The sequence below is a fragment of the Mytilus galloprovincialis genome, chromosome 10, assembly GCF_965363235.1.
Source record: "Mytilus galloprovincialis chromosome 10, xbMytGall1.hap1.1, whole genome shotgun sequence".
Taxonomy (NCBI): Eukaryota; Metazoa; Mollusca; class Bivalvia; order Mytilida; family Mytilidae; genus Mytilus; species Mytilus galloprovincialis.
Genome location: NC_134847.1, coordinates 66,033,039 through 66,055,987, shown reverse-complemented (window position 1 = coordinate 66,055,987; position 22,949 = coordinate 66,033,039). Strand labels below are relative to the sequence as shown.

The following is a 22,949-nucleotide window of genomic DNA, read 5'->3' as shown; positions in this document are numbered from 1 at the left end:
GTTTAACCCCGCCACAATATTTATGTATGTGCCTGTCCAAAGTCAGGAGCCTGTAATTCAGTGGTTGTCGTTTGTTTATGTGTTACATATTTGTTTTTCGTTCATTTTTTTTTTACATAAATAAGGCCGTTAGTTTTCTCGTTTGAATTGTTTTACATTGTCTTATCGGAGCATTTTATAGCTCACTATGCGGCATGGGCTTCGCTCATTGTTGAAGGCCGTACGGTGACCTATAGTTGTTAATGTCTGTGTCATTTTGGTCTTTTGTGGATAGTTGTCTCATTGACAATCATACCACATCTTCTTTTTTATATGTACATGTATATTTTTTTTATTTTTTTTTATTTTAATATTTCATGATAGAATAATATCACATTCTTAATTAAATTTCCTGACTCATATGGTCTTGTCTTTCTAGAGAGTCAATTAATTTTCTGAATCTGTCATCAGTCAGAGCTGGTTTATCCGTCATAGTTTTTTCTCTCTGAAGCAATTTTGTTCTTCTCTTTTCAAAACCAAGAGCTGAACTTAAATCGTTCAATGTCTTATCTGTTTTCAATAATAATCGCATAGGTAGTGACATTGTAAGTTTCAATAAAAGTTCATCTGTGGACAGCTTTTCTGTCGAATTAAGTAACTTGATCGTTGAATTTCGTCTCGCTTCATAATCTCTCATCTTACTTAATTCAAGTTTAATATCATCCGTCAACGACGTATTTGTTTCTCCCATTAATTTCATTAACATAGAATGATCATTTTCATCCTGATCTGCAAGCTCTAAATTTTCCCTTACGGGCATAGAAATAGTTTCATTGTCATTTATATATGATCCATTACTGTTTTTGTTTTGACCAGTTGTCAGTAAGCTCAGTTCATTTTCTTCTGTTTTCTTTTTCCTTTTATTCTTTATATTCCTTCCATCCTTATCTTTGTCAGTTAATTGTTTCTTGTCTTTACATTTTTTTTTCACGTCACAATTTGTGTAGTTCGCCTCGGTAGTTGTTTCTAAAGGAATCAGTATTGGGTTAGGCTTGACTTCTTCGTTTGCACTTCCATGTCTCATGACTGGCGATTCTGACAATACTGGAGTGGGGATAAGATTGGACTGTTTTTGTAGCTCTATAAGTGTTCTTTGTTTCTTAAGCTTTTTCTTTGGTTTGTTACTCTTTGGTCGAATGCGTTCAACAATTTTTGGAAACAAAGCACTAGCCATTGTTGATATATCTCCCTACAACATATCAATATCAAATTGTTTATTATAGTGACATCTGTTTTATAAAAGTAAACACTATATCAATAACCGGTTGTAATTACATGTATCAGCACCCGGCCCTTTGGACCTATAAGTCACTTTAGACATGCCAAAATCTGCTATGAAATTTTAATAAAGCGAAAATGTATTTTATATTCATGATAGTTGACTTAAGTTGTATTTGTATTATAATTTAAGATTAATTTTTTTTTATAGTCTCTCATAACTCTTTATGTAGTGGCTCTTGTTGTTAATTTGTGTTTTAAAAAGCTGTATATTTTATATGTAACAAGTGGTGAGACTTTAATAAAGTATTTGTATTGTCTTGTCTTGTCTGTATACATACAAAAATTAAATCATTTACAGAAAGAACAAAATTTAATACTAATGTGATACTAACTGATATATTCCATGTAAATGATAATATATATAAAAAAGCAGATGTGGTGTGAATGACAATGAGACTACAAGAGATAAGTCTGTAAATACAGGTTACAAGTGTTTGCGTTCATTTTTTTTTTTTTATATATATTCTGCAATAGCACGAATTTGTTCATTTAAGTTTGATTGAAACCCTCTTAAAAGTTGACATCTCGAAAAATATTTTCGCAAAGAAAAACACCTAAAAAACCTAGTCGGCATTCCAATTATTTGCGCATGTCTTGACAAATTAATACATGTCCCTTGTAATTACGTTCTAATAACTGCATCTGTGTTTACATATTTCTCTATTAAAGGTTTAGATGAAAGCAATTTATAATTTGTTTTTAGTTATTTGTTTGCGCATTCTCTGTTTTGTTTTATACTGGGATTTTAATGTACACTGTTCAAGGCGTGATGATACAATATTTTTTGTAATTTTAAGTTTGTCATTAAATCATAATATATAATTTCCTTGTATTGAATGTCAATTGGCTAGATACAAACCTTGTTGCCGTTGGATTGGTTAACAGATCTTGAATTTGAAGTTGGAGTATTTGCAGACGAAGGAATTTCTGGCAGTGAAAAGGTTTTCTCCTTTCTTGGGCTTTCTTTCTCATTTCTTAGTTTTGCAAACCTACAATATTTCAACAAAATTACAGTTTTCTAGACAACGAGGATTATCATGGAAAGGGTTAAATGTACAATTTACAATATCTTTTGAATTTAAGACGGAAAATACTAAAACTCTGCATTGCAGTGTTTTTTTAGTGACATTTGTATCTTGTGTCGAATGCTGTCAAATGTGTTTTGCTGCTAATCCATCGAGCATGTAGCGTTTAAAATAATAGCGATGTCTATTATTGTTGGGTTTGCCTCATGTCACAGTTTGGTAACATTCTAAGGGGAAAAGACACGCACACAAAAAGAACATTATCGTCAGCAAGACAGGTACAAAGTGATGTATTTTCCTTGGAATAAAATGCTAAGTTTTGTAGCTGACCTAAAGCATCATCCAAATGAACTCAACAATCATGGATCTAAATGAAATATCTGTAACTGAACAATGTAGTTAATGGTAAGTGGTGAAAGAGAGATAACTTCGACAAAAAACGTCATTTCATGTTTTGGGATTTGATCGGATAGTTGAAAAGTTTGTGTGCGTGGATTATAACCATATAATTACATTGAACATGTATTGTTTTTCGTTCAATTGTAATTTGTGAATCTTGATGCTCGTATATTTTGCCGCAAGATCATCACTTGTGCAGTGCACTTGGTACCGTTACTATACAAAAGGTTTGATTTTTCTATTTCATAAACGCAACCAACTTAATTGCGAGTTCAGGGAAGATCACCATTCATAACTTAAAATTTGTTCTTTTATAGCGTATTTAATTAAAAATAATTAAAAAGTTTAAAAAAAAAAAAATTAATAAACGTATGTTGTTCAAAGGTGTAATTAATGTTTATAATTTAGGTCAGTAGCGTATTAAACTTGAAATCGGCGATATATAAAACTCTTCCCATGTATATAGTAAGTCACTTAGATGAAGAAATCAGTGGATATTCCAATAGCGCATATTTATGCATATGAAAAATGAATATTATATACATGGGAAGAGTTAATTAAACATTTTGTAGACTTTTACCAACCGATTTGCCGAGTCCATCTACAATGCCGTCCGAACTGCGTTTGTGGCAAAAGACTTGCGAGTCAATGCTTTCAAAACCAGAAACTGTAGCCGGTGCTCTGAAAGTATGTTGCAAAACAGACTTTCCAAATATTTCTGTTATCTTAAAAATCATAGCTACCATGGGGGTGACGAGTTGCGAATGTGAGCGATGCAACAGTGAGTTATCACTTTTAAAAACCTACCTGAGAACAACTATGGGACAATCGCGTTTAAACGGACTTGTGTTGATGCATGTGTGCACTACAGTTTGGAACTAAACATAACACAAATTATAGATAACTTTGCAAGAAAACACCCGCGACGCATGATTTTGAATGACCTGATAAACGACTCTTTGTTAAATTAGTAAATTTTGAACAATTTTACGTAGAACTATTTTTTACCGATTCGGAACATTTTAGCTAAACTTTTTTTACAGCTTGCCTAATTCAGATGACAGTTGAATGTTGTGCTATTTTAGATTGCAAGATATTGTATACAGTCTTAAATAAAAATCAGTTTTACATGTCTTTAAACTCCTTTACCTAGGAATATGTGCATTGCATGGTGTTGTCCAAATTCATGATCTTCCATAATGTCGAAGGTATTTTTTAACCTTTTTCATACCATTCAATATTTATTTGGGACCATCCCCAAATTTTTTTCTGGATCCGCCACTGATATTCATGTTTAAAGCAAGCACAAACACATGAAAATTATAGAGCATTTATGTACCTTAATTCGTCGTTGTCATCAAAAGCCTTCTCGATGAAGAATTTGCGCTGTTTCCAGAACATTTCTGAAGCCCGTAGTTTTTGTTCCTTGTCTAACTTTTTCAATTTCTTCTCCAACGTTTTATCATCGAACGGATTTTTATTTGTGATAGCATTTCCTATAAAGAAAAGTCGTGTAAAAATGTGACGTGCATCAACAATAACAAAAGTCAATTAAACATAAAGTTGCCTAATAATCAAAATATTTAATAATAGATAACAAAACAATTAGTTAATTAACATCTATTGTAAACATTAAATGAGAGTGCAAGATACAACGAGTCATTACCATGATTACGTTACGTTCCTTATTATAGCTAATATTAACATTCTTACAAAACTACGAAGTCAGGTACATTGAAACTTAATGTTGAAGTTGGTTGCTTCTCTGATATACCAAGAGAAATGCGTCTTTGTGTTGATAATGAATTCCATTTTGTATCGGTATGTCCAGCACAAAGAATATTGTTTTTGCCACGCTATAATTGTGCATGGCCTAATATTTTTTAACTATCTTGTTTGTTGAAAGCTTATTCTAGATATCTGACAATTAAGCTCTGTAACTATTTGAAGAGTGCACGGAAAACTAGATCTGGTATTATTGGTTAGTTACAACATGTGTGTTCTTATTGTATTCAATACAGGACAATCCTATGTTATAAGTCTTTTGTCACAGTATGTATATTTTATGTATTGCCATAGCATGTTATATATAATTTTGCAAATAAAATACTGTTTAATGTGTTTTTTTAAAGCACTATCATAATGTATAGATATAGAATAACAACGTAGGCTACAAAAATGTGAAACACACAATATTTTATAATATATTAGTACAACAACAAGGATCTTTGGGAATTATGTAGACGGCGAGAACAGAAAAGTAAAAAACTTGAGCATATACAATTCTTGAGGCTTCAAATTACGAATTCAAGTTAAAAAAAATACTAAATTGATAACTAAACTAATCCTGCGAAAAATTATGATTTTATTTTATGTATATCCAATTGGTGAACTTGTTCAGCTAAATCTCTGTGCACTTTAAATGTATCAAAAACAAAACTATAAACCCTACAACTAGGATAATTTAGTTTTATACAAATATAGCATAGCAAAACTACAAGAATGACTTAGATTATGATGATATAAACTATATCTACAAGTAATTAAAACTATAACAAAATCTGCAACAAACAAACAACCTACCATACTGTGACTTGCAGAAACTATTAAGTATTGCCTGCATTTGACCTGCATCCGCCAATTTTGAAGACGTTTTCTTTTTCTTAACTGCTGTACTTGCTTCCGTGGTCATTTTTCTCTATCTAGGTATTTTGAATTTTGACAAATAAAACTTTGTTAACATTTAAAAGTCGGTTGATTTAATTACAATATATTGAATAATTACAACTTCTATTATCAAGTAATGCTAATCCTACTTAATAACGTTTTCTAAATCTCATTAAACGGTAATCTAACACATTTTTTTTTATAAAGTTGTTGATATAAACAGTATAATAGTAAACATGGAGATATATGGAATTTCACCATAGAGACTTATTGAATAATATTCTATAATACTTTGTTCATGCTAATTGTCTCCCTTTATTAAATATTTGAAAGTATTTACGTTACGTAATACTATTTTTATTGTGAGTCTTTAAATTCAAATTCAAATTCTTTATTTCCTAATCATAGGACCCTTTTAGGCATTAAAAAATTTAACACGATAATTCACACTTTCATACCAATCTTTCTCCCTCCGCTCACGTCTTTATGTTTAGTATGTATACATGACCGTATTCTGGTAAAAGCTTTATTCCCGTTTATACCCCTTTATTTCATGTTTTTATGAGATAAAAGTGATTGTCCCGCAACAAAATTATTTTAAATATTCATTTTAACTGTAATTGGTTATGCAATATTAAATCAGAATTAACTAGTGGCTTGATCATACAAGTAGTATAGTTGACATCAATTTTCCTGATATATGGAAAATGATGTGTTAAAAAATTAACCTGTTAAAATACGTTTTAATTAATGAAAGTAGCATTTCTTAGTCTCGAAAATATATCATTAATATAAAAATAAGGAGATGTGGTAGGATTGACAATGTAATGTTTGTTTAATATATTAACAGAGACATATATGTCTCTGATATTAATAAGGTATTTTTAAAATTGCAATATTAATCACATTTATGTCATCTTCAGTCAAACACTGAACTAAATATTCACACTACCCAAAACTGATTACACACACACACACACACACACACACACACACACACACAGTCTCTCACACACACACACAGTCTCTCACACACACACACAGTCTCTCACTCCATTGCTAACAGAGCTGATGTTTAGAGTAATGCCTCAGTATGTTCCGTACTGGACACGCATTAGCCACTGGACATTAAGCGACGAAATATCAATCACCTCGAGGAATAAAATAAAATTATTTGTTTTCCATAATGTGTATTCCGCACAAAGAAAAATAAACAGTTTTCATTCAGCTCTAATTCGTTAACGGACTCCGTAGCCACATATAGGGTTAGAGTTGTTTTGTCACAATCTCTTGACTGGTAATGACGTCTTAAACTAAATCCAATGGATGTTTTATGTGTTCTGCTTGATTATTTTGTCTTAGATGCATGATTTTTTTGGGTTGGTATTGGCTTTGAACTAGTCAATTTCAGTGGTTGTCGTTTGTTGCTGTGTAACATATTTGTTTTTCGTTCATTTTTTGTACATAAATTAAGCTGTTAGTTCTCCCTATTAAATTGTTTTACATTTTTCATTTCGGGTTTTATTCTTGACTGTGTAGTCCGAGATTACTCTGGCGTCCACAGCCCCAGCTTGTCTGGCAAAACAGCCGTTGGACGTCAGAGTAATCTCGGACTAGACTATGTGGTACGGGCTTTACTCATTGTTGAAGGCCGTACAATGACATATAGGTGATTATTTCGGTGTCATTTGGTCTCTTGTAAAGAGTTGTCTCATTGGCAATCATACCACATTTTATTTTTTATATATGACGTTGGTTTTCTAGTTTTCTCAATTCAATAATTCACATTTTTTTTCATATCGGTGACTTTTAAAGCCGACTATACATGTATGGTTTTTCTCATTATTGAAGGCTTTATGGTATACTATCATTACTCGCACCAATTTCATTTGAACTTTGGTGAAGAGTTGTCACATTGGCAATCATATATCACATCTGCCTATTTCCATATTAGAAACAACTGGCAACTATATGGAATAACTACACAAAACAAAGGACCAAGGACAGCATACGACCTCGAAGTATAGCGCAAAAATATTTCTAAAATAACTCAAGTACCACCACACTAAACATCTACAGTATACTGAATTATCTCATGGAATAGTAAGCATCGAACGATGTAACAATCATCCAATCAAAAGACAGAGGACTACGACGAACAATGAAGAGACATTTTATAAACATCTCAACCCTAAAACCAGAGATTTCTCTTACTAATCCAAACTGATCGTTTAAAACGTAAAAAAAAAAGAACAACAGATTATGGAGTCAGTTTTCCACTTAGTTACATTTTCTGTGTAAATCGATTATATCAATGCAAAGTGCTGCCGAGAAAAACTTTATTGGAAAAGAAATGTTTTAGAGATATAAGAAGATATGGTATGAGTGCCAATGAGACAACTTTCCATCCAAGTAACAATTTATAAAAGTAAACCATTATAGGTCAAGGTACGACCTTCAACATGGAGCCTTGGCTCACACCGAACAGCAAGCTATAAAGAGCCCCGAAATAACTAGTGTAAAACCATTCAAACGGAATAAAACAACGTGTATAACATATAACAACGAAAAACGAGGACACCTGAACTACATAAACAGACGCCAACCACTGTACATCAGATTCCTAACTTAGGAGAGGTGCAAACATTTGAAGCGGGATTAAACGTTTTAATGGTATCAAACCGTCTCCCTTTTCTGAAACAATAGTATAACATCACAACACAGAAAGACACACTATAAAATATCAATTGGAAGGTTTAACTTAAAACGTAGAATTGAACGGGGAATGCATCAAAGAGACCACAATCCTATTAAAGAGCAGAAAACAACCCAATGATCTTCAGTGCAGCCAGAAAATCCAAAAGCAAGGGCGATATACAGCTGGCCGCTGAACAATAATTTACTAGTATACTGGTTCAATGAAATGGACTTCACTCTAAACTCCGAAACATACCGGTATATAAAATTTATACTAGTATATTATATTGACAGCAGAGCATTTTGAGCGAGCGAGCGAGTTGCTTTCTCCAAGTTGTAACATGTTTGCTGATAACTCAGAATCAATTCGCCCCTCAGAATTTAACGGACTTTGGGTTATCTAACTGTTTGTACATAATGATAAGAATAAAGTTTCGTGTACGCTTTTGGAAATATTGCACATAATGTTTTAGATTCTGAAACGGTAAATTGAACAACATATTTTAAGTGGTATTCGTTAAAGTTGAAATTATGCCTTCGAATGTTTTACAGACCGTTTCTCATAATTTGATTTACCGATATGGAATATCTGTGTCAAAGATACAAGATAAATTCCTCTCGTCGGAGCTCCAATTGATGGCCCATTTTTAAACGATTGTGGTGTTAGGGAATGTGACTTATCACCAAAATGTGGCTTGCCCTTAACAGCACAAAGGGTGCCAATAGTTGGAATTGCTTATCTGTACGTAAGAGCTGATTAATTTTCATCCCAAAGTGTTTGTGGGGTTCCTGTTGCTCCCTGATCAGTTATCTGTGTAATGTTGGTTTTTGTTTTTGTTTGCCTATACATTTGTTTTTGAATGAAAAGCACTAGAAAATGATTAATAATATACTGATTTATATCACTACAATATAACAGTTATTACGTAGAGGTTGAATTTCCTGTCATTTATTCATCATCCACACACGAACTTGTCTCAGGAAAAAATATATCTCTGTACATTACCCTCAGTTTCAGGTATATAGATGGGTTTTTTTCTGAAACAAGTGCTTTTGACCATTCACAAGAACTTGCGATCATCCGATGTTCAGTACTTCAGTACTTTGATTTGCACTTAACAGTACATATATGTGTAAGATATATAGAAATGCTTAAATAGTAGTATTAATGTTACGATGGCATTTCTCTTGTAATATTGAAAAAAAATCATTGCATTTCATTTTTTTTTACGAATATGAGCAGTATGTTATTTTCAATACAGTATAATTACTACAAATTTTGAATTGTTGATTTAAGTACCACTCAGAGAATATGATATTAGCATCAAAGTAAACAGGAAGACACAATTTACATACTCTGGTTACTAGTAAAACATGCAGTAAACTAGTTATAATTTTCACTTCTCAACTATGGCATATAATATTTTACATAACACTCAGCAAGAAGGCTGCAATTTACAACTTATCAAAACAAACGAAGAGAAAATAAATAAGATGAAGTTTGGTACAGCATTTCTTCAAACCAAACCTGTGGAAAAGTTACTATGCATTGGTATTAGTGTTGGAATATTAATAATATTGGTCTTCTTCTTAGCAATAGGCATAGTCATATACTATTCTGGGAGATGTCATGGTACTACGTTGACTGATACTCAACTGAGACAGATGATGGTAGCTATCAACCAGGAGTCGCCTGATAATTCAGACAGACCTAAAGAGTCTACCTCGGAAAGTGAAGTAGATACTGGATTTGATAGTACGACACACGATACAACCCGAGATACTTCTTTGACCAGAACAATTGGCGGTAAGCTCATTGTCATTTTGTACGAGAAGTGAAATCAATTAAATGAATTTCACAACAATTTAAAGTAGAATTCAATTAAAATATCAATTTCACGATACAAAAAATACAAAACAAAAAAAAAAACAAATAAAAGAAGTATAGATATATCAATAAAATTACGACAAAACACATATTGAGTGAAGAACCAATTGTTCCCTGGATAACACACCAGCACATACATGTATACAACCATGATAAAGGAATGAATGACTGATTGCTTTAAACATTTCTTAATGTTCGGTGGGAAAATACTTATTTAGAACGAGAACAACTTAATCATAGATTCAATAAATTGATTCTGCGCACTGATTCGACTGTGATAAAAGCTGGAAACGGCAAAATGGTCACTGGTATGTTGGGTATGGATTGGAATTTGCCTTGCCACAGACCACATATGGAACCATAAATGAGTTGTTGCAGCAAGGTATATTTACCTTCAAGATCGTAGCACCCTCCCTTCATGAAGTTGTTGAATTATCCTTCCTCATTCCGACCGTTCCAGTGGCACGTATTTAAGCATCCTGCACAGCCAATCGGATGCTACAAAGTAGGGGTATAAGTGGTGGATGGAAGAAGTCAAGGAACTACCATTCAAGTTAGGCGTTCAGGTTAAATCACGAAAGATCGGAGCCTAATATACAATACACTTTCATCGTTTCAATATACATTTGACTTCAATTATTGTATATATTTTCTATGTGGTTCTAGGTCCGACATACATAAGATGGGGAAGGACAATTTGCAGGAATGACACAGAATTGGTTTACGATGGTAAGTTGTTTTAACTACGTGTTGCGTCAATGCGTGAATTCAAGTGGTGAAACGAATTAATGCTAGACATTTTATAAAATTTCAGAGTACTATATGTTACCTTTTTTTTTTGAAGACTCATTTTGAGTTGGATTCTTACGTGTTAGCTCATTATGTAGTTAATAGCCAACATTCGTCATTGACCAACCTTGCTATTTCCACGAACTGCGTGGACTTGCTTGATGGAAAAACAGAAAATATCCGATAGTGTTAAATTATATCGACAACACCCTCATGCGCTCAAAGGTGACATGCTCCTACGTGACAATTTGGACGGTTTTAACATGTACTACTGTGTCGGTTAAAAGCTCATATGTTGTCTCTGTGTGTATACCTTGCCGACTCTGAATAAAGCTTAAAGCTGCTACTCAGTTTGCCAAAAGAAATAAGTTGGACAAAGTGAATACAAGCTTATGTGTTCAATGATTTGAAATTCCCTATGCATACTGGAGATATATTTCCCTGAGTTTAAAATATATAAGTTATAACGTATTAAATGAAACCACGTAAACTTAATTCTAATTTCTTAATGACTTCCGAGTCCTTATAGCGCCTTTCATTATTTCATTGGTAAACATTACATTTCCTTTTTAAGGAGCTGTGATTGAACTTTATACCATAGTAATTATGTCAAGGGGTATGTTTCTCTACAATAAAACTACTGATTGAAACCCATGCAGTTTTCCTATATTAGATAAGACAAATAACCTGATGCATTTTCAAGTGTATAGGTTTGGTCTACAAGTATATAATTTATTTTGCTGAAAAAGGCAAATAAGATTTGACACAAGTTTTACCAACGTATGAAGTCTTCTCCTTTACACAATTGTAACATATACTTATCACACTGACAGCATTCACAGTTGAGAATATCTACTTTAAATTGCAATAACACGCACTACGAGATAAAAAAAAAACAACCAACATGCACCATCAATACAAATTGAGGGAAAAAAAAAAACGATCAATCGTTCCTAAAATCAGACTCAGTGCATATATTCCAAAAAAAAAATAAAATGAAACGTGTCCTCAAGGTCCCGAGGATCGAACATCATAAATCTAAATGCGCAATGTGACAGTTCAACATGTCCAAATGAAATGCAAAATTTTCAAACATGATAAAATTACAATAATAGTCCAAAGTTAAGTCAGGTGAAAGTAGTTTACAGTATCTTATTTGTATCTGTAGGTTACTCAGCAGGGAAGAAATGGGATAAATATGGTTCAGGTTCAAACTACTTGTGTCTAACGAAAATTCCAGAATGGGGAGATCTACAAACTATCTATACTATAAGTGAGCTGTATGGAGTGGAAATAGATGCTCCCGATGTAGCAGATAGTTTAGAAGTTCCTTGTTCTGTTTGTCGACTTTTATTCCGGTTCTCATTGGTGATGATTCCTGGACGGAAAACATGCCCTAAGGATTGGACCGTTGAATACTGGGGATATCTGATGTCAGAGTCATCACTGTACAAGAACAGAATGAGTACTGAATACGTGTGTGTAGACAACGAATGGGAGCACTATGGGACTACAAATAATGACAATGCAGTTTGGTATTTTACTAAAGGAATGTGTGGTTCACTTCCGTGTCCACCTTATATCAATGGTAAACTATTGGCATGCGTGGTTTGTTCGCGGTGATTGACTTTGTATTGGAGTATGCAAATGTTCAGTTAAAAACTACACAAAAAAAAGTCATACTATACATATACACGTTTTATAAAACAATGTTGAGAAGGGTAATTATCTAACAACTATACTATACTAAGTTGTTTCTGTAATGGACCATATAATTTAGTTTGTCAATACATAGGTGTAGCGTGATTGACATCTAGCTTGAAAGACTTCCGCTCTATTGTAAGGTACTGTCTGGGACTTTTATTGACCTTAGACTTGTTTTTGGGTCTATATCAAAGGCATCAATGTGCGTTTAATGAAAATAGCAATCCATGCGCTGTGTCGTCGCTTTTTTGCAATGTTTTTGTAGTGATTTTGTGTAATGAACAGATTGATTGATTAATTGACTGATGTTTGCTTTAGTCCAGTGTCAAATATTTCATACATGATAAGATAGTATACTCAAGGTAAGACGATGTCATGAATGGATACTTCATATTTTTTTGTTCTATTATTTACTAATTTTTTACTTATGTTTGATATCATTCCAAAAATGGAAGCATTTTAAAACTTTTGAGCCAGATTTAGAGAAAAAAAACATACCAAGATTCGACATCTCCAAATACAAGAAAATCAGTTGTGTCCTAGGGTCTTTGTTTTCAGTCGCTTTGCAAGTTATCATGCTCTAAGTACAAATGCTTAACTTTTTCAATATTTGCATTTTGACGAACTATCACAAAGACAAATGTTAAGAAATTAAAAAAAATAGCATGTAACGATATTACATGTGAAAAATGTTCTGATTCGTTTTGACCTCACCAATTTAAAAAAAACCAAAGAAGATCAAAACCAAATACTTTCTTATTCAATACAAAAAAAAAAAAAAAATATCAAATATTGTTGATCTGTCAATTATGGCTACTGAAAAAATATTCGAGAGATCCATGGATTCAATACACTTACACACAATTTATTACATGGAAACTAGAAAAATGCCCCCTTTTGGGCTCCCAATTCCTGAACAGTTTGGGACAATAACCACAAAACTCAATCAAAACCTTCCCTTTGTGATATTGAATGTTGTGGTACAATTTCAGAGATTTATACACACAAGTTATTTTCCTGCAACTACAAAAATGATTTTTATTGCCAATAATTCCTAAACTGTTGGAACCATTACCCCAAAATCAATCCCAGACTTTTTTTTTGTGGTATTGAACCTTCTGGTAAAATTTCATAGAGATCAATCCCTTTCACTAAAGTTATTGCTTGGAAGCTAAATTTGTCTTCGGACAACGATTGCATATCATTATTACTTATCCTCATCACTCCTAGTGGAACATTAGGATCACCACAAGATTTCGCCATCCAGATCTGTATTTAGCCTTTCTTTTAGCTTATCCCCAAGTCATATCAAGCTCCTTCAGTTCTGCTTCAATTGTTCGACGCCCAATGGTTTAAGGTCTTCCTCTCTATCTCTTTTCCATGTGCGTCCACCTGAGAGTTATTCTAGTTATATTGGATGCAGGCATCCCGAGAACATGCCCCAGCCATCTGAAGCGCCTCTGTCAATTTTTTTTTCAGGATACATTTGAAATTTCAGTTTGGCCAGAATATTTTGCAAATTCGTCTCAGAGAATTGTGGTGGAAACTTGAGAACGATCTCATATCTGTTTGTGTTACATATATGGATTTAAAAGATCTGACATTACTGTTATATATTATCATTATACCTTATCATTGTTTTCCTGTTGTATTGTATGGACTTCAAAATGGGTCATGGTCTTTGAAATGCAGATTACCACAGTTCCTAAATAAATTTAACTACCTGTCGGATTAATGTGCCCTCAGGTTTTAGACCCAAGTTTGATGTTGTTTTCAGTCACATTTCTTGAGTCTTTTTTTTTGCATTCAATTCTAGTAAAATTTTACTATATGATAGCAAAATCATTTTTGCGGTCATATAAAATGAACGCTTTGTGAACATACATATTGATCATTTGTTTCTGGCCTAAAACAAAATGTGCATGTGTGTTACTTAGAGACCTATCATTATTTCTGGTTTTCAGAGAAAATGTATAGCTTCCATAGACCACAAACCTGTATATGCATTTAGGATTGTTAAAGCCATAAATTTCATCAAAAAGTTATAACTTAGTTGTGCCAACTGTAACAGCTAGGAACAAAAACATCATCTTGGAATGCAAATTAACATAAATTGAAATAATGTGGTATGATGTAATACTAGTAAAGGAAAATTTATTAAATAATTTTAATTTGTTTATTTGATTTAAAAAGTCAATCACCAGAATCTCACAGTATCTGAGTAAATATTAGCATAAAGCATGGAACAATATATAGATATCAAATAACAATAACACATAAAACAATGACAAGTGCCACCTTAAGGTTCAGCATAATATTCACAGCATAGTGGATGCTCATTTCATATGATAATGGGACAGAAGGAATTTTTTTGGAGGATTGGATATTTATATTCCTTTTATACTCTGCATGGGGTTTTTTTCTGCAGCTACCTTGCAAGAAAATCTATTTTCTGCATTTTGTGTTTCAAATTGATTCCTTGTTATCCTGTTGTTGGTAAGAATTATTTATTTCATTTCTTTTACAATGTCAGAATATTAATTTCAAATTCCTCCTGGTCCCCTCCAGACAATCAAAAAGTCCTCCATAAGTCTATGTTAATATACTACAAGTTGACACAATATCAGTAAAAATGCGAAGTACATATTTTTGCCAATTTATAACACAATACAAGTCAAATAGATGCATAGATGGACTTGAAAAGCTTCAAAACTTAAGAAGGATAAATAACAAAACAATAATATAAAAAAAAAATATAATGTAAATGTCACTTCAACAATAAAACATGGAATCAGTCTGAAAGTTTTACTTCTATAAATTAAAAGAGCACCTTCTAAATGTTCATAGTGGTAAAACATGTGAGGTAATCTATGATAGGACGGATGGAATCTCAAGACCAAACTTAACAGTGTAATCTTTCAATATATAAATTAGAGGACGTGGTTTGATTGCCAATTTGACAACTCTGCACAAGAGACCAATGACACAGAAATTAACTATAGGTCACTGTACAGCCTTCAATAATGAGGAAAACATGAACTGTATAGTCAGCTATAAAAGCATATTCCAGAGGAAAATATGCTAAATTGTTTGAATACTAATTACTAAGCTATTTAGTTCTAGCTTTTATTGTTCTATCTTTCAGGCACCACATCCTGTTTGCTGTTACTTTGGATTTTAAATATGTTAAACAAATCTAATTTTTTCGTCATATATTTCTCCAATACTATTGACCATAATGATTTCATATATAGTCAGTAGATTTCTCTAAATAAAAGCAGGGCCTGTTAATTATGATATTTATGAACACTGATTTAAAAGGAGTAGGTCCGGTAAGGACCGATTTTGGCTTCAAATTTCAGTTTCATCTGACGAAAGATTTTGAACACTTTTTAAACACTTAAGTGTCTATTTTATATGATTCAATTAATTTATATGAAAGATTTTAACTTATTCAGTCATTAAAAACGATGCGATTCAAGCTAAAATATGAAAAATATACCAAACATGCGAAAAAATGTCACTTTTCAGTTGGTTTTTGTCAAAAACGAAAGTGGCCGCATCCGTGTTCGTCCTCAATCTTTATATATGTTATGTATTATCATAAAATACAACTTCCATTTCAATATTTTGGATGAACACGGATGCGGCCACTTTCGTTTTACACGGAAACCGTCTAAAATTTAAGTAAAATGCTGGAATTGTTAAAATTTCAGTAATTTAGCATGACTTAATGATGCTAGTAGTATCCAATATATGTGCATTGTATTGACAAAAACAGCCCATATTTATGTAGCAGAACCATACTACTATCCAATAAATAACTAAAGTTTACATTATAACAATTTTGTAAAATTGCAATATTTTGGGGCCAAAAAGGGGTCTTAATGAACCTACTCCTTTGGCAACTTACCTAACAAAATAAAAAAGTGACAGTTTAAACAATTTTGGTATATCAAAAAAATTCTGAATAAAAGAAAATGCACAAAGGATAAATTAAGACAAACATTTAAAATATGTAAAACTTTAAAATCAATATATATAAAAAATAATGAATAAATATTCAAAAATATAAATAATATAGTCATAACAAAAATCCCTTAAAGACCAAACAGCATATTGTTTAAGGGCTTTTGGAAGCACCACTTAAATTATCATAAAAAATCATTAAGACTTAATTTGTTTGTTTTTTGTTTTGCTCACCAAAAAGTGTCAGATTATCTTGTCAAATGGTGCACTTTAAATTAGTTTCTAAATTAAATATGATTTTCCTCAACACTTTAGGCAAGAAAACAGGGATGATTTGATTATAACTGGTTATTATTTTTAATCAAATGTGCAGATAATAAACTAATATTTAGTTTAGGGTCAACAAATGTGTGTAACACAGGAGAGCCTTAACAACTCGTCTGAGACATTGTTTATACAAATCTATGATATAAGTAATATTCATAAAATTAGGCAAGAATTGTACAAATGAGAGTGCTAATGATGCAATTTTCCATACAATCAATATTTCCAAGGGCATAACTCCTTCAAAATATTTGGAACTGCTCTGATGGTTCAAATGGGTCCAAGACATTGCTGATATCATCTAATAGTATACATTTCAAAACTATCTGACAAGAATTGTACACATGACAGTGCCAATGATGCACTTTTTCATATGATTATTTTTTCCAAGGGGCATAACTCTTTTGAAATTGATTGATTGGCATTGATTTCAAACTCCTCTGATATATTGTTGATATGAAAATATGATATAAGTAAAGTTTCATAAAGTCTGACAGGAATTGTACAAACCAGAGCACTAACAATGCTATTTTCTATATAATTAATGTTTCAAAGAGGCAGATTCTTTTTTCAAAATGATTAATCCTTACTAATTTTCGAACTTCTCTGAGACATTGTAATGATATTAATCTAGAATATAGAGTTCAAAAAAATATAGCAAGAATTGTGCATGTGAGAGCACTAATTATACCGGATAGATGGATGAAGGGACTGACTGATAGACAGATGGACATCACAGGGGTAAACAAATGATATAAAACATATATCATCTTTTCCAAAAGGTCTGTGACATTTAATTTTTAATAATATTCATTATACCTACCAGTGAAAATTGACATTTATTAAATTAGAATATAATTCGTGTTAACTAGTTCTCATCGCAAACATCTAGGTGATCTAGAAATAAAAACATCCCTAGGATGTCCGATCACCTTACCTGTGTAATACACACCACTACAGGTAAATATACAGGTATCTCATCAGTTTTAATTTTTGCGAGCTAGCGAACAGATGTTCTCGTCGCTGCAAAGTTTTCAAAAAAATTAGAAATTTAGTTTGTTTCTATTGAAGACTTTCTTTAAATAACAAAGTTTTAATAATATATCGTTTAAATTGAAAATTTAAATACATATGAGTATGGAATCCGATCTCGAGGTGCACGAGATTTCGGAGGAGGTAAACAAAGATACGCCATCTTTTTTACCGGCAAGTAAAGATATGTCCAGAACCAAGACCACTGGTAAGACGAAGAAAAAACCGTCAAAGTCAACTGCATTGCAGCAGGAATATGACAACAAGATAAAAGGTTTGCAAGACAATTTTGACAGTAAATTTGATACATTATTTAGCATGATGCAGTCGTTAGCCAATGTTAGAGGGGCAAATAACGAGAGTATAGTTCAGAATAGGGATACGCAAGGTATGCCCAGATCTGAAACTAATCCAGATTCAAGGGGTCAGAATAGAGAAACACAAGGTTTGCTCAGATCTGACACTCTTAGACCCATTATTCCACTAGTTTCGAATCTAGACGATGATTTGGGTTCTCCTAGAATTTCTAGGAATATTGATTTCGACGCAAGGTCGGAAATTTCTATCCATGTTAATCCGATAGAAAGGGATATACTTGGTGACATTCGCTCTGACAATGAGTCAGATAATGAGAGCGAAATTAGATTTGAGCAGTCAACAGGTCGTGTTGCTAGAAAAGGTGAAAGGTTTATGAAACATGTACAATTAAAATCTGTTTCAAATGATGTTAACAAAGATGTTGAGTTAAGCTCAGACAATATTACTAGACATAATGTTTTGTCAGAATTGTTTAGTGAGGATATTGCCTCAAGCAATGATAAAGGTAGTGTTGGGTTGATTATGGATCAGGCTCAAGTCACTATTTTGGAAAACTCCTGGCGGTGTCAGCACCCAGAGAAACTTTCCGCTTATAGAGAGGAATCCAGGAGTTGTTTTCCTGTGCATGATAGTGCTGTAGAGTTCTTGCAAGTTCCTAGTCTGGACGACTTGCTAGAGCCAATGATGAGAAAGAACCATGGGCCAAAGGCAGTAAAGTCATGGGATACTGGCCATAGGCAATTCTATACACAGCCTTTAAAACAAATTGAAAAACTTTCATATCAAGGACAAATGGCGTCTCGAATGAATGTGATTTCAGGCATGTATATGCAACAGACAATGGGTTCTTTGCTTGGGAAGCTTGAAAATTCTCCATCTTTAGAGCATGAGGAGAAAGAATCATGTTGTCAAATTGTGAAAGATTTGTTCTCAATGTCAACTAAGTCTTTGGACCAGTCGGGTAGGACTGGTGCATTCTTTCATTTAGTCAGACGTAAGGCTGCATCACATGAATCAGGTCTTGTGAATTTGTCTGATATAAAAGACAAAACTCAATATTTGCCTCTATCAGGAGAAGGTGTTTTTGGGAATGGTCTTAAGACATGCCTTGAAAAGCGCAAGGAACAAAAAGATCAATTGAATGATTTATTACCTGAACTAGGTCAGGGTAGGAAGAGAAGGGCAGATTTTGACCGAGATTGGCAAAATAAAACTCCCAAGTTCAATGTTGAGCATAATACTTTTAATGCCAATAAGACTAGAGGCTCAAATAACAATAGGTTCAATGTGCCTAAGACATCAAATAGTGGGAGACAGCCACAAAGAGACAATCAAGGCTATAAGGGTCCTGCAAAAGAGTCAAATAAGGACAAGACCAACAAAACTGGTCATAGTAGCTGGGGGTCTTTTCGGATCCCCAGAAAGAACAACAGTTGACTCAAAGGTAGGCTCATGTTTAATGATGTGTACAGAGATTCCGGTAGGGGGGCGTCTAAAATATTTTCTTCAAAATTGGAAAATGATAACAACAGATCAGTGGGTACTTTCTATAATAGAGGAAGGTTACAAACTGGAATTTCTTCAAAGACCTGCATGGACAGACATCAAGAAAACAATACTATCTCACAAAAACGCAGATATATTTTTGGCAGAAATAAATTCTTTATTAGAAAAAGATGCTATAGAAAAAGTATTTTTTCCGGAATCTCTCACAGGTTTTTACAGTACACTATTTCTGGTGCCAAAGAAAAACGGGAAAATGAGACCTGTGACAAATTTAAAACCATTAAATGCACATCTAAAGAAAGTCCATTTCAAGATGGACACAATGAGCAAAGTCATAAATCTAGTGAAACCAAAAGATTGGGCAATTTCAATAGATCTGAGCGATGCATATTTCCATGTACCAATTTTTCAGAAACATCGTCCGTACATGAGGTTTTGCATAGCAAATCAATGTTATCAATGGAAAGCAATGTGCTTTGGCCCAACATGTGCTCCTCGAATTTTTACAAAACTGGTGTCAGTAGTAGCTGCATATTTGAGAACTCAAAATATCAGAATGTCAGTATATTTAGACGATTGGTTGATAGTCAATCAAAACCAACATCAATTAGTTCAGGATCGTCTGAAATGTCTCAATCTGTTGGTTTCACTAGGCTTTATGATAAACATAGACAAATCGAGCCTAGTTCCAAGTCAAGTGATAACTTACTTAGGGGGAGTTTTTCATTTAGACAAGGGCCTAGTTTATCCAACAATGGAAAGGATAGAAAAAATACAGATATTACTAGGAAAAATGCTTTCAGGTCAGAATTTGGCTCTAGATTTTTTGAAAATTTTGGGGATGATGGCATCATGCATCGAATTGATTCCCAATGCTCGTCTGTTTATGAGACCCATCCAACTTCATTTGTTAAGTTTTTGGAGACCAGTCAGCAAAAATATGTTGGCACGTGTTCCATTGACACAACATCTGAAATCCCATCTTTTATGGTGGAAAAATTCAGCCAACACGCTGAAAGGCCGATATTTGCAATTGCCGAAAATCAATGTGACCATAACGACAGATGCTTCAATGAAAGGTTATGGGGGTCATATGAGAAAACAGATTTTTCAGGGAGTTTGGAACTCAGAACAGAAACTTTGGCACATAAATTGTTTGGAAATGAAAGCTGTAACTTTGACAGTTCAGCATTTTCTGAAAATTTTGAAGGGAAAATGTGTTCTGATAAGGAGCGACAACACAAGCGTAGTGCAATACATAAATCGTCAAGGGGGGACGAAATCACCAAATTTATGTTACTTGACTTGGGAGCTATGGCAGATAGCAATTCAAAACAACATAGTATTGAAAGCAGCCCATATTATGGGCAAGAAGAATGTTTTAGCAGATCATTTGAGTCGGGAAAAGGTTTGTCCGACAGAATGGTCTCTGAACAAGTCAATAGTGCAGCAGATATTTCAGATATGGGGAACTCCTTTGATAGATTTGTTTGCGTCATGGGAAAATCGCCAGACAGAAATCTTTTGCACTTGGATTCCTCATCCCAATGCTTTGGCCTTGGATGCTCTGACAATTCCTTGGGAGAACATGTACGCGTATGTGTTTCCCCCAATTTGTCTGATTCCAAGGATATTGCAATATATGAGGCAGTTCCACTGTCAGATTATCTTGATTGCGCCCCAGTGGCCAAGGAGACACTGGTACACAGAGATTTTACAGTTACTGATAGCATGCCTAATAAGACTACCAGTAATGGACAATTTGTTGTCTCAGTCCAAAATGAAAATGTTTCATCCAAATCCAGAAATATTAAATCTGACAGCATGGCTTCTTTCGACAGACGTTTTAAAACAGAGGCATTTTCTGAATCAGCAAGAACATTGCTCTCAGCTTCATGGCGCGATGGTACAAAAAAGGACTATTCCTCAAAATTCGAAAAGTTTAATAGCTGGTGTGGTGAGAGACAAATTGATCCATATTCAGCAAATTTAAATCAGATTGCCGATTTTTTGGCTTATTTATTTCATTCTGGTTTGCAATATAGGACAATAGCAGGTTATCGATCTATGTTATCTGCAGTGTTACCTCCAGTGCAAAATTTTCCTGTCGGCCAACACCCTAACATAGTTAGAATTATCAAAGGTGTTTTTAATTCTAGACCTCCAAAGGTTAAAATTCTGCCTGAATGGAATTTAGAATTATTGTTACTGGCTCTTGAGAAGAAACCTTTTGAGCCTATGCAAGAAGTTGATTTAAAGCATGTAACTTTAAAAACAGTGTTTTTAGTTGCCATAACTACATTCAGAAGATGTAGTGATTTGCAAAGTCTCCGTATTGATGACAAGTCAATGAGAGTTCAAAGTAAGGGTATTACTTTTGTAAGACATGGCTTAGCCAAGCAAGATAGACAAAAACATTTTGGAGAAAAATTATTTGTTCCCAGTTTTCCAGAGAAAACTTTAATAGATCCAAAAAGAGCTCTTTCAGTTTATTTGGATAAAACTAAGAATTTTCGGGGAAAGTTGAGTGAATCAGAAAGAATTAAGCTTTTTCTGGGAATAAATGAACCGCACAAACCGGTATCAACAGCAACTATTTCAAGTTGGATTGTACAGGCTATTAGAATAGCTTATAATGATGACAATATGAAAGTTAATGCACATTCCACACGTGCTATAGCTCCAAGTTGGGCTTTGTACAAGGGAGCTTCTTTGAAATCAATTTTAGATTCTGCCGACTGGGCAGTTGAATCAACTTTCGCAAAGTTTTATTTGCGAGATTTTGTTGCCAATAAAGTTTTAGAATAGGATATAAGCATACAAATTCATTTATTTGTATGATATTTTATTTGTATTTGCAGTATAACATGTAGCTGTATATAGATGTAAATAGTGGGTTGTTTGTTATGGTTGTAGTATTTTATCCTGTTGGAAAGATATTTGTTTGTGGATTTTTCTTGAAGAGAAGGAAATTCATCCACCACCGTTGAATGAATTCAACACTGCTTTGGAATCAGTGAGTATTCTAATTTAATAAATGTCAATTTTCACTGGTAGGTATAATGAATATTATTAAAAATGGAACAATTTGTTCCCAAGTTGAGATTTTTAATAATAGAGTTATACCTACCAGTGAAGGGGCCACCACCATCCCCCAGATGAATTTCGAGATACATGTAAGTGTAGATTGAAGGAACATGACAAAAATCAAAACTGATGAGATACCTGTATATTAACCTGTAGTGGTGTGTATTACACAGGTAAGGTGATCGGACATCCTAGGGATGTTTTTATTTCTAGATCACCTAGAT

At 33.3% G+C, this 22,949-nt stretch overlaps 1 protein-coding gene and 1 long non-coding RNA gene across 2 annotated transcripts; one reads left to right on the top strand and one right to left on the bottom strand.

Annotated features, from left to right (window-relative positions):
* Positions 1–325: 325 nt before the first annotated feature.
* LOC143048148 (uncharacterized) lies at positions 326–5,480 on the bottom strand. Its single transcript, XM_076221651.1, has 4 exons — positions 5,328–5,480; positions 4,084–4,240; positions 2,180–2,309; positions 326–1,228 (listed from the first exon to the last, which is right to left on the bottom strand). Exons 1-4 carry the CDS (start codon positions 5,434–5,436, stop codon positions 383–385), a joined length of 1,242 nt encoding a protein of 413 aa, XP_076077766.1. The 5' UTR covers positions 5,437–5,480; the 3' UTR covers positions 326–382.
* Positions 5,481–9,483: 4,003 nt separating this feature from the next.
* On the top strand, positions 9,484–15,284 carry LOC143048147 (uncharacterized). The gene is made up of 3 exons (XR_012969750.1): positions 9,484–9,915; positions 10,663–10,725; positions 11,954–15,284. It is a non-coding gene; the product is annotated as an uncharacterized LOC143048147 (long non-coding RNA).
* The last annotated feature ends 7,665 nt before the right edge of the window (positions 15,285–22,949 follow it).

Coding starts and splice junctions, on each gene's coding strand:
- LOC143048148 (XM_076221651.1), bottom strand. CDS start 5,436: ATGACCACGGAAGCAAGTACAGCAGTTAAGAAAAAGAAAACGTCTTCA. Junction 4,241..5,327: donor TTTCTGCAAGTCACAGTATG/GTAGGTTGTTTG, acceptor TTTTCTTTATAG/GAAATGCTATCACAAATAAA. Junction 2,310..4,083: donor GATGACAACGACGAATTAAG/GTACATAAATGC, acceptor GAAATATTGTAG/GTTTGCAAAACTAAGAAATG.